The sequence below is a fragment of the Meleagris gallopavo genome, chromosome 19, assembly GCF_905368555.1.
Source record: "Meleagris gallopavo chromosome 19, MGAL_WU_HG_1.1, whole genome shotgun sequence".
Taxonomy (NCBI): Eukaryota; Metazoa; Chordata; class Aves; order Galliformes; family Phasianidae; genus Meleagris; species Meleagris gallopavo.
In genome coordinates this window covers 2,048,355-2,061,213 of record NC_139422.1, presented here as the reverse complement: position 1 = coordinate 2,061,213, position 12,859 = coordinate 2,048,355, and the positions used below count along the sequence as shown (strand labels likewise).

Below are 12,859 nucleotides of genomic sequence, written 5' to 3'. Positions count from 1 at the left end.
GATCATCCACGCATAGCTGTCAGACCATCCTTTCTTCCACAGTCAACAGAAAGAAGCAGCTGATGCAGTCATACGTTGCTAAGTCATCCCCATTCCTAAAGTGAGTTGAAAAGTGCTGTGTCCTTTGTGCCCCTGTACTGGATAAAGTCCTTTACTATCCTAGGAAATGCAAGTACAAAACACAAGGATCATCCTTCAGACCTGTTACACCCACTACGAAAATATGGGAAGAGCTTAACAAAGCATGAAGGTGGGGTCAGCTCTGCAACAGGCACAAGGCCCACACTGATTCTCAAAGACTCAAAAAGGATCCCCTCCTCCCTCTCCCCCCCCAAAAAAAAGCCAAAAAAAGCCAAACAAATTGACTTCTTGTTTTCCTGTACAAACATTCTCAAGCTAGTGCAGTGCATACCAGCACCCAGGAGCCCTACAGCCCCAGCTGCAGACTCACATTGTAGAGGATGTCGGTCCATCCCTCCATGGTGATGCACTGGAAGACGGTGAGCACAGCAAAGAGGATGTTGTCAAAGTTGGTGATGCCATAGTTGGGCCCTTGCCAGTACTCCCTGCAGGTGGTCCCACTCTCGCATTGCCTGGCAGGAGGTTCCTCTCCGCAAGGAAAATCTCCCACCTCTTCACCTGTACAGGAGAACAGAGGGAGAAAAACTTACTGACCAAAGCCAGCCACGCAGCTGGAACTGCTGGATCCTCTTTGCACCATCACACAAACCTGGTTTGAGTTTCATGATTCCTTGGTGCCACTCTGGGCATGTAACAGATGTTACACTTGTACAAGCATTTATATACTGCCATGCCTTAAGGGACAGTTAAGTGGCAGAGTGGAGCAGAACTACCTCTGAATGCCCACAGTTTGCCCCAGCGCTCAGCCACATCATATACAGAATCATAATCATCTGGGTTAGAAAGATCTTCGGGATCACCATGTCCAACCTGACCTACCGAGTCCCATCACTAAGCCATGCCTGTTGGTGCCACCAATGAGAAGCACTATAGAAAAGAAATAGTGCAGTAAAATAAAATCAAAGGTTTGGAAATGGTTGTGTACAAGAAGATGCTGTGAGATATGGATACAGCTTCACACAGCATAGCTAATTGCTCAGCTCCAGTCTCATTTTAAAGCTCCATGTTTCTACCCCAAGGTCAAAGACGGCATCCAGCAGCAGGGATGGGGCTGCTCCACTGAGCTGCTCCACTGAGCTTTGGTTCAGGCAGTGCAAACGGGGAAGCAGTCTGCAATGGTTCAGGGCCACTGGGGATGGCCAAAAGTGTCCCACGTCTTCCAGGGCCAGCTGTGAGTCATTGCATCCCTCCAGAGACATGAGCGCCAGCAGAGAGCAGTTTGGAAAAATAAAGTGCTGGGTTTTCAAAGTAAATAAATACACCAAACAACGTCCCTGCTTACACAGAGTTGCAATTCTGGAAATATTAAATGGTTTTAAAAGCGACACGTTATGGTGGTGGAGCAGCAAACTCCACAAAATCAAATTCACCAGGGGGAGGAAACAAAATCAGCACTAACAATAATTAGGAATAATCATTCCACAGAGCAAAGCCTGCAGGAGGAAAACAAACCCATCAGCGTGGCTGCAGGATGTGGATGTGTGTAAGTGCAGCCTTTTCCTGTTGACTCAACACCTCAATGCAGGGCATCGCTCCCCAGCTCCCAGCTGGGTCACTGCAGGCTTTGGGAAGGGGTTGGTGAGACAGGGCTGTGCAAAGAAATATCAAACCTGGCTCCTGCTGACCGTCTGTGAGCTCTAATAGAGAATCTCTCTCTTTGGCCTTTTGCTGCTCTAAAAAAGTAGTGAGTTTTTTCTTTCGGACAGAAAGACATTGACAGAGCAGAATTGGTCCCTACCCTCATAACTGGGGTAAAGAGAGGAGGAAAGGGAGCACACCAGGGAAGAAGTGGGAAGTAAATGTGATGTCCCCTGTTTTTTAGAGCAGATTCAGAGTGTTTGGCCTGGGCGAGCTGCAGAGGACATCTGCTTAAAAACTATCCTGTGTCTGCAGAGCAAGACTGCACGGAGGCTGCCAGGAGAGGAAAACAAGTCTGGCACCCACCAGACAATACCCAGCTACCAATGTTTTTATCCATTTCTCATGCCCAGCTGAGTGCTGTCAGCCTCAAATGAACTTTTTGCCATATTTTGGTCCCCAGCATCCCTCTGTCATAGTCTTCTCCTGCAGGGTTTCCGGGCCCGTAGGGCTACAGCAACATTGACTGCTGACACTTCCACTTCCTTCCCTCCACAATGACCTGAATTCATGACTGATAACCCTCACCTGGTCCCCAATCCCGGGAAAAAATCTCCGGAGATTTCTCACTTTGAGGATTTGAATAGACACCAATGTGAGCAAGTCCTCATCCACCAATTTGCAACCCTTTGACAAGGGTCATCTTTTTAACGAGGTTCATATTCGCATGCTGAAGTCAGCTTGCAGAGCCAGTGGTCTCAGGCCTGTGCTCGTTAATGCACCTCTTTGGAGCTGATGAGCACTTAGGGTTTAAAAGGCTGAGCTGACAGCATTGTGGGATGCTCTGCTGCTCCGCTCAGGGACTGCAGAGCCAGGAAGCCTCACTGCCTTTCCAGAAGCATCATTTCCTGAAAAGCAGGTGGCATTGATCCCCATAACTCACCCTACAACGAGGGGAGGGGAAGAATAGGGTTCAGTGCCCATAAGAAGAGCCGCTTTCTGCACTACTGAGATGCCAGGTGCTGCAGGGCAGAGATGTGACATGCAGCATTTTCTGGCTGCGCTCCCAATTCCTGGCTGGGGGTCACTCAGCAAGCAGCAGTCGCTTGCACACCATGGGGCACAGTGACAAAATCTGTTCTCAGCCCCCAGCTTGGCACTGAGACCTCTCAGTCATCGCTGATGTCAGGGTTGTTTGCAGAGAACAGAGTGCTGGGGTTTATTTTTCCATTCCAAGCTAACTAGTTTTCTGGGGAGGAAATATGAATACATCTGAATTATTTTGTTCACTGGCTGCAGCCACCCCAGCAGAGAATGAACTGCAGAGCCCAGTGCTCCCAGCCTGCAAGCTGAGGGTGCAAGAACTCACCCAGCTCATTCTAGGGCTTCAACACAAAAAATCTGAAAATGCTCCTCAGCAAATCTTTTCTTCTTGTTATTCTTAATTGCTTTCTCCTTGCCATCTCAGTGAGAGCATTGCTATTTCCTGCACCTCTTGGTCACCGTTATTGCTGTTCCTCTGCAGTCGCTGCAGTGAGCTGAGACCTTTTCTGCTTGGCACCAAAATGCACACACAGCAAAACAATTTTCCTCTCCTACCCCTCCAGCCCAAAAACTTCTCTGGTAGATCAGTTGGACACCAGCACAGGCTGCCCAGGGGGGAGGTGGAGGTGCTCCAGAACTGTGGAGATGTGGCACTGAGGGATGTGGTTTAGTAGACAATATTGGCAGTAGGTGGACGGTTGGGTTGGATGATCTTAGAGGTCTTTTCCAACCTCAATGATTCTGTGAAACTCCATCTCTTCTAGGAATCACTCTGTGCTGCCCACAAACAATCTCTAAACACCTAACTGTCCTGTACAAGCTGTGTTCTGTTTTGTTAATGTTTCTTAGGAACATAAGCAAGAAAACAATTTCTCCCTCTTTTTGCTAAACTCTGTGTAAACTGAATATATTAAACTGTTTCCATGTTGTTTATTACAAATCCTTGTGAAGGATGCCCAGAGATTTGGCTGGGATGTTCTTTTATTACCATTTGAATGCACATAATAAATCAATATGAAGACCTATTAGTGATAATCACTGAAAATACAAGACTGTGCTTTAAAGACAGTCAATTATACCTTAAATTGCAATCTTTTGGAGACAGGAACAATATTTTCATCTGTGGTTAGTCCAGATAATCAGCACCTATTAGCGCTATTGTAGCAGGAATATTTAAAAATTACATGGAAAAAAAATGGCTTTTTTATTTTAATTGAAATGAGTTCAGTGAAGCTGAGCACCTGTTGCACTGCCAATGCTGCATGATGCCTGCTCCTATCCACCTCATTCACCTTCATGAGTGCTCCCTGCTCTGTTTGAAGGGCATTTTTAACCTTTCTGCATCAGAGGGCTCCTTACTTTTCATCTATTTACCTGTTTGTTTTTTCAAATTTTTGGGATTGCTCCCAACCTTTCCAATATTACCAATGGCACTGACATCCTCTGATATCCATACAACTTGTCCAAGAGATCTTGCAAGGAAATTTCCCTTTCGCTGCAGTTTGTAGAGCTAAACCCACTGATACCAAACAGAGACCAACAAGTTGAAATAAAAAGCTGCCCTTCAGTGGGCTGTAACCATTGAAATTCGTTTCTGTATATCTATTATATGCCTCTCTGGAGGTGCCTGTGGCCATGGCTAGAGTCCTGGGCTGCCTGGTTTGGCAGGGGGCCACCAGCCCATGGCGGGGCAGTTAGAACTCGGTCATCTTTCAGGTTGCTTCTAACCCAACCATTCTGTGATTCTGTGATGGCTGTGAAACAAATCTCCCATGAGAGGAGGCCCTGAACACCTTTGTATCATTCTTGTGTAGACTGACAGCAATCCACTAGCACCGAGAGCTGGTGTTGAAGGGGCAGGAGGACCCATCCCAGGTGCACAGGATGAACAGAAGTCTGTTAACTCAGTAAAGATGGGAAAGGAAAAGCCAATATGAGAACAGGATGGGGAAAGGAATCTTATGGAGATGGAAAAGATAGAAATGGAGATGGAAAGCATGGGATCTCAGAGTGCCGCGAGATGCACTGGGATGGCAGCACAGCTCCAAACTCACCTGTCTCGTTAGAGAAGCAGGTTTTGTGAAACTTCCCCATGTAGAACTCCAACCCAATGATGGCAAACATCACGATGGCGAAGAAGAGGAGCAGCCCAATCTGAAGCAGAGGCACCATTGCCTTCATGATGGACTTGAGGACGACCTGCAGACCTGCAGGGACAGGGAAATACAGGTCATCGGGGAGGGAAGGAAAATGAGGGCTGGAGCACGGGGGTGAAGCAGGGGACACAGGGCATCTAAGGGACAGATTAGGACTGAAACTCCACGCAGTGCTGCTCTTCTAGGGCGCTGTAAAGACACCTTCACACACTCGATATTTCAGACACGCAACCAGGAAAGTTATTTTCTTCTGATCTCCTTTCTTCAGATCCGAGATTCAAAGGTCTCTTAAGCTTCAGAGACTTAAAAGGACTTTAAAAGGACATTCCCTGCAGTTGGTGGAGTCCCCAGATTCAGCTGGGGGCCAAACGAGGCCCTTACAGCATCTCCCCTGACAGTGCCAGTTGCCTGAGGTCTGCTTCCACAAGACCAGCACAGAAGCAAAAGGAACAAAACCAGACTCAAATGTTCTCCCAGGGTTCTCCATCTATAGCTTTTTCAGGCACTAAAACTCATTTTCAATTAAAACTAGGGGAGATAAGGCTAGAGAGGCGAGATGGAGGTGTCAGATAACGTCATGCAGACGCACATAACAAAATAAATTCAGCGATAACTGGCAGCTGAAAGCCACCTTGGTGGCCTGCTGTAAGGTGCTGAGAAGGAAGGGTCATCGCTGTCTCACCACCTTGCACTGCTGAGAGCACTCTGAGGGCAATACAGGATTAAAAAAAAAAGCGTTGAGATCTGTTGGAGAGGAAAAAGTACCTAGAATGTAGGAGAGAAGCATATAAGGTGATTGTGTGAATGAGCATTGAGTTTTACATTTACTACAGGGGGAAAAAATACACACTGCTCACAGCTTTCAGTAAATCAAATAATGCCATATGGGAAAATATCGTTGCCCAAAGAGGTGGTGGTGCCCCAGCCATGCAGACACCCAAGATCAGGCTGGACGGGGCTCTGAGCACCTAATGGAGCTATAGGTGCCCCTGTTCATCACCAGGGGTTGGACAACATGACTTATAAAGGTCCTTTCCAACTCAAGAGATTCTATGGTTATGATTGTGCAGGCCCAGGGCATGCCAGCAGATGGGAGAGCACATCTTACCCAGACAACACCCCCCCAAGGGATCACAGCCCCTAGCAAGGACACCAGGGCTTGGCCTTTCTGTAAACATTTATATCATCACTTGAGCCCTTTATTTTTTTTTTCCTCAGCACTCAGTGAGCTGATACTTGTGTTGGCTGGAAGTAATTTAAGTCAAAATTCTCTGACTTGAGGCCCTTTTCCCCATAGCAGTCATCAGCAGAAGCAATATCTTTTATTGAAGTGACTGCAGTACGTGGAGAAAGAAGACAATATTTCAGGTGCACAAGGTACATCCTGAGCTACCTGAATAAAAAATATATCAGATAATAAAATAAAATAAAAAATCAGCTTTTCCCCAAGCCTTATTTCTCCAGCATCCTTGGACACAGACACGACAAACATACAGCATTTCCTTTTTAGATATATGTTAGTAAGTAGTGCCTTTCAGAGCCAACCAAGGACCTGACCTATTTGGGCATTCAGACTAAAGCCCTGCCCACGAAAGGATGCTGATCTGGGGAAAATTTGCTGTTAGTGCATAGCGTAAACCTTTGCTTCATTTCTACAGCACTGGCATTTGATCCTGAGGTAGCAGCCGGCCAGCAGGAAAGGAGTTAATGCAGAGCAGAGCCTCCCCTGAGCTAAGAGGTTTCCCTTCACTGGCTCTTGCTAGAGAGAAGACCTCTCTGTTCCACATCCAGAAATGAAATACGCTCCTGACAGTCAACTGTGCAGAGCAACTGTTGAACAAGGACAAAGAAACATAGAATCACAGCATTTCCAAGATTGGAAAAGACCTCCAAGAGCATCCAGTCCAACCATTCACCTCTCACCAATATTTCCCTCTAAATCTTCTCTCCCAGTACATCACCTAGATGTTTCTTGAACACCTCCAGGGTCAGAGACTCCACCGCCTCCCTGGGCAGCCTGTTCCAGTGCCTGACCAGTCTCTCAGAGAAGAAGTTTCTTCTGATTTTCAACCTGAATCTTCCCTGGCACAACTTGAGGCTATTCCCTCTTGTCCTATTGCTCAAAAAGAGCAGCAAGGAGCGGTGTTGGTGCTGGGTGGTCTCAGGCTATAAGCAAGGCACGATTTATCCTCATCAGACCCTTCACATCAGCATGTAAAATAGACCAAGTTGCCAATGAGAAGATAAGACCGAGTCCTGTCTGTTCCTTGCCTTAGGATTTTCCCCGCTGTGAGTTACTGGGCTGGTAAATCAGTCAGAAGTTCCAAGGTCAGGTCAAGGGGTCTGAAAGCTGTAAATTTCTATTCTCAGAGCTTTGTATGTGAATTGAAACAATTCAAACCCAACGACAAAGGAGTCCCAGGACAACACCCTGCCACGCACCAACAGAATTCAGGAGCTACATCAGATGGCTGCACCAAAACTGGGACAGCAAAAACCCTGAGCCTTGAAAGCGTAAGGGAAGAACATATTGTTCATAAAAGCACGTTAGACCCCAAAAGGTATAGAACCCATTTGGCTGTGAAGGTAACAGGTTCATGGCACTCACTTGGGATTCCTGACACCAGCTTCAGTGGCCGCAGCACACGGACGGCTCGCAGGGTCCGCAGGTCGAAGTCGGTCCCAGCAGTTGCTAGAATCCTAGAGTTCAAAGAAGAGAAAAGAAAAAGAAAGAAAAACGGGATTAAATGCAAATTCCTGTTTCCAAAGCGTGGATGGGCATTTTTCAGGCTGCTTCAGTTTTTATACCTGTCATTCATTGGATCTGCTGAAAACCAATAGTTTGCGTGCTTCTCCTAAGCTTTACTCAGACATGGGAAAATCCACAACACCTTTATGAGGCTGTTTGCATTTAGAGTGGCTCTGGCTCTGGCCCTTACAGAACAGCACCCTGTACTTAGAGAACACATGCCATTTTAAGACAGTAAGAGGGAAAGAACCCCCTCAGCTGTGCTAGAAATTACCTGCCAGAGCTTTTTGCAATAAATTCAGAGATCCCTCAGGTACCCATACCCGGTGTTTCATAATATTTAAAGAAGTTTCTGGTTATACAGTTTATCTCTGCAAAATTAATTTTTGTTCAGGGAATCTTATTTGAGGAGAACATCCAGAGAGTAGAGCGTGTTTCCTCTGATATGCTCACATGGCTCTAAGAAGAAATACAGGTCCCAAAACCAAATGATTCTTAAAAATGGAGTAGTTTCAGAAAATGAAATCACATTGGTGTTTCAGAACGCAGTAAAGGAAGAACATAATAGAATCACAGGATCAGTAAGATTGGAAAAGAACTCTAAGATCATCTAGTCTAACCATCCATCATCAGCACTGCCTAGTAAACCATGCCCCTTGGTACCACATCTACAGGTTTCTGGGACACCTCCAATGATACCCCCACCTCCAGGGCAGCCTGTGCCAGTGCATCACCACTCTTTCAGAAAATAAATTCTTCCTGACATCCAACCTGAACCTCTCCTGAACAGGGATATCTACAGCTCAACTGGGTGCTTGGAGTCCCATCCAGCCTGACCTTGGATGTCTACAAGAATGGGACATCCACCATCTCTCTGGCCAACCTGTGCCAGTGCTTCAGTACCCTCATGTAAAAAACTTCTTCCTTACGCTCAAGCTCAATCTCCTCTCTTTTAGTTTGAAATCATTTCCCATTGTCCATTTCCCTCACAGCAACACACAGAAACACTCTGAGAGGTGTAGAGCACCCGCAACGTGCACCCAAGATCAGCCTCCAATCGCCCACGAGCCATTTTGCTCAATGCCTGATAACGTGTAGCTGATCTCTCAGCCAAGTGGCCAGCTGCCATAAAAACACAAAGAAAATCAGAGTTATGCAGAAGGAGACATGTAGTTTCATTATGTAGTATGTATTATGCAGGATGTCTGGCAAAGTGGCCATGCAGGATGGAGCTGTGCTCACAGTTTCCAGAATAAAAGCCCTGTCCTTGACTTACTGACTGACTTAGTGCTGCTGCCAAGTGTGGGCCAGGGAAGAGCAGGCTCAGCATTGCTGTGCGGAAAGGGCCAGACTCAATCAGCAGGAGGTGCTGGAGATCAGGAAAAGGCATGCTGAGATGCTGGATGGCAACAGAGGCAGCAGCAAGCCAGAACCTGAGGAGCAGAGTATCTATTCTATAGGACACCTGTTCCTACATTTCCACGACCTGAAAATTCGTGTTACATCAGCTCTATTGGTGCAATTTGAGCAGAAGCAACAGGAGATGACTTAAACCAAGGGCTATCGTATTCAGAGACTTTAATTTTTACTTTCTGCTCTTGTGCCAACGATTTTGCTCCTCTTTTCCCTTCCTTCCATCCTCACAACATAATTGCTCGCTTATAAACCTCAGCAGCAATGGAACCGTGCACACTTCATGCTGAAAGATAATCTTGAACATCCACCTCAGGTGTTGCTGCTAAAAGCACAATTAGTCTCCAGTGAGCTAAGATGGATTTGTGCTGTCATCAGGCAGGTTTGTGCCACGGGCTGAATGGGAGGGATACTCTGTATGTTCATTAATTTGCTTTTGAGCTCAACAAGGACAAAACAGGAGTGAGTGTGGGACACCATCAAACACTCCCAGGGCATCAATGGCTGAAGGTCTTTACTCAAGTCCTGTCTTCTTCAGTGGTCTTGGTATTAAAAAAACAACATGTGGCAAACCTCCTTAGTCAAAAACTCTAAGTATTCATTAATTCCCACATCATTAATGCTGTAATTCCCTAGCCAAATAATATAGGGCACTCTACATCCCGCCATCTCCTGTAGTTGGACAGCTGGTCCATGGATCACGTCAAATCTCAGTCTAATCTTGTGACCTGTCCATGTCTACATGGCTGAGATGTAGCTGCCAACTCTGTTCATGAATCAGCCATGCTGAAACACCATAAAGCCCCAGACAGATTTTGACTAGAGAGAGAAATACACAGCAGCAAGCTAAATAATGCTACTTCCAGTGAAAGAAATGGATGAACAAGGGTATGAAGTGGTAAAATAGGCAACAGCTCTGGGTCTAGAAGCCCTCATTTGAGACTTGCAGGTAAGTGAGGCAGGTGGTGAGAAAGCCCAGGTGGGTGTTCAGCTTTGAGCAATGCATTTTGCACAAGGAGGGCCAGGTGCTGCAGCCTTGCAGGCTGTGCACATAGTGTCTGGGAAAGAGACAGGTAGGATCTGGGGCTGACTGCAGCAACACGACTCATCCTGGCCTGGGGCTCCTGAGACATTTCTGGAACTGCTTTACACTGACAAAAGGCTGTTCACACCAGCAGTCACTTCTTGCCAGCTCCCCTCTCTCAGCCTGGATGGTGGGAGCAATTGGAAACCATTGCTGGCACAGACAGGTGGGGAGGGTCTGCTCCAACCAAAGTCTGAGGGTTTGCATCTCCTGTAAAACACACTGCAGCTCTCTTTGCATTTGTTTGAGTGCAACAATACCTCTGTGCCATTTGCCTTTTGTACAGGCTGGCCATCAGACCTTTCTTCCTCATATGCTACTGCAGCTCTAGGGATCTGGGCACAGATCCTGCTAGCTCAGCAGTGCTCAGGGCTGCTGCACGCTGCTCCTCACTTAGATGCTACGTTGGCTGCACACAGTGCTCTGTACTACCACCTCCACACTAACAAGCTCTGACATCTGCTCCCAGACACAAAGGCCAAATTTGTGATAAATGCCCAAAATCTTTTGTTCTAAGAAAACCTGGAATCAGTTATAAAAAGAACTCATTCCTCTGGGTATAAAAGGATGCAAAGAACAGAGGGGAAGTGTCCTTTCTGAACATTATGCTAACATAAATAATTAGCAATCCGCTTCTGGAAGTACCTGAGAGCTCAGTATTTCTATGCAAACTGCTTCCACAAGACACATTACCACGCAATGCTGCACATTTCAGAGCTGCCTGATATCAGTGCTACCTCCTGTTATCACTGTCCATAAATCACACTGGAGGCCACAAGAGATGCTCGCCAAAGAACCGGGGCTGGCTGTGAGTCCAGCAGCTTTGGTGTGTCTGCTTGCAAGCAGATAACACAAAGCTACAGCAAACAGCAGCAAGATAAAGAACAGAATTATTAACACTTCCAAGTAGGTGTCTCTGCTGGACAACACTGGGTTCTGCTAGAGGAGAAATCACTGGCATAAACATAGGCATTTTTTAATGAAATCTTTTCGGTTGTAGTAAACTCTAGTCCTAGAAAGTAAGTGGAAAGAGCAATTTTTTCAGACATCTTATCAGAAAAAAAAAAAAAAAAAAAAGAAACCATTCATAAGAACTGAGTCAAACTCTTCAGTGGGATTAGGAAAGAGATTAAATACTGATGAGACAGCTTTCCTGGAGGGAAAAAGAAGAAAAGAAAAAGATCCAGTTTGCAAGAAGCACAGAAGCCACCTTGTGAAGAGAAATAGCAACCACCAAACCATACCCATGGAATCAACCCCTCCTAACACAGACACCTTGGCAAAACTGACCCCAAAATATGGGGCCACAGTGATTTCCAGGTCCTTCACCAACACTGAAACCAATGGGAAGAAGGAGAAGTAGGCTTGTCCTCCCTATCTTGAAGGAGCCAATACTGATGGCTGTCAGCTGTGGTAACTCTTCAGAAATATTGGTCAACCAGTTTAAAGATGCTTCCCCTTTCTATGGGAGGCCTGTGGCTGATTGCCATCTCAATCTGTGGTCTTCCCCTTGTATTTCTATCTGATTTCTCCTCCAGGAGACAGAAACAGACCCCAGCCCCATGGCAGCTGACACCACCTCCAGGATCACTGCCACTGTGCTTGCACTATATGGATGCCTCAGTGCTGGAGAACCCACAAGCAATCATCTAAACGCTTGACAAATTTACAGGTTAAGTTTGTTGGAAAGAACTATATATGCATATTGAAATGAAAGATTCTATCAAAAAGTTTCATTGCCTTAAGAAAAAAAAAAAAAGGCCTCTCAATTCATATTAAACAGACAGGCCTTTTATTGGGTGCCTTTTGAATGGCTGCGATGTCCATCCTGCACAGCAAATGGCTCTGCTCTGACTCAGGCACCAGCCCACTATCATCACGTTCCTGGACCGATTACTTCAGATGCTGTAGTAGCAATTTGGAAGGGAATCAGCCTTATTTGGGGTCAGAATCAGGCCAAAGGACTCCTGGATTTCTAGGTTTTGGGCTCTAAATTAAAGAAGCATTGACACACGTATACACCAACCAGTCCAGTGTGAGAAGCATACACTCATGAAATACCCACAGTTCCACAAGGAGTCACAAAATACACCATTCCAGGTGTCAGGAAAATTAACATAAGCTTCATCCACAGGAAAATGAAAGGCCGTGACAACTGATTGAAACTGGATGTAACATCCACAGGTGCCATAAAAGCTTATTACCCAGCAAATCTGATTCTTATCATATTTCAGACGACTTACAGCATTATAATCCTATCAGCTCTGTGGCACTCTCCAACAAGCAAATCCTGCTGCTCTGGTCTCCAGACTGCACAACATCTGTGCTTACCACTAGACCACTTTTCCTGACCCTGGAAGGAGCAGATGTCTGTAGTTATGGAGGAGGATGGAACATCTCCATCACTGAGCTGAACACTCAAGCAGCACCTCTTCCCCAGCCTTCCTTTAGAGCTCACAACCCAAGCTGCAGTGCGAGCCAAAATGAGATTCGTGGATCCTACTGCCAGCCCTGCTTCTCCCAGCTGCAGCACAAAGCTGCATGCAGGCAGGGCTGAGAGCTGCTGGAAAGATGCCCTCTTTCACTCCATTTGATTTCACGGTGCGTAAGCTTTATCTTGACTACCAATGACACACAGTCAACACCAGGTCGGAGCCGATAAGTAGATGTGGCATGCTAATTGCACTGATTAAT

The 12,859-nt window shown here is 46.2% G+C and overlaps 1 protein-coding gene across 1 annotated transcript in view; it reads right to left on the bottom strand.

Moving 5' to 3' along the window:
- LOC146543113 (voltage-dependent N-type calcium channel subunit alpha-1B-like) overlaps positions 1-7,738 on the bottom strand; it is a 47,500-nt gene extending 39,762 nt beyond the window's left edge. The window contains exons 1-4 of the mRNA XM_085239659.1: positions 7,728-7,738; positions 7,528-7,619; positions 4,818-4,970; positions 452-639 (exon numbers count right to left, since the gene is read on the bottom strand). Coding sequence (XP_085095785.1) covers positions 452-639; positions 4,818-4,970; positions 7,528-7,619; positions 7,728-7,738 — 444 coding nt within the window. The remainder of the gene's footprint in view (positions 1-451; positions 640-4,817; positions 4,971-7,527; positions 7,620-7,727) is intronic.
- Positions 7,739-12,859: the final 5,121 nt, after the last annotated feature.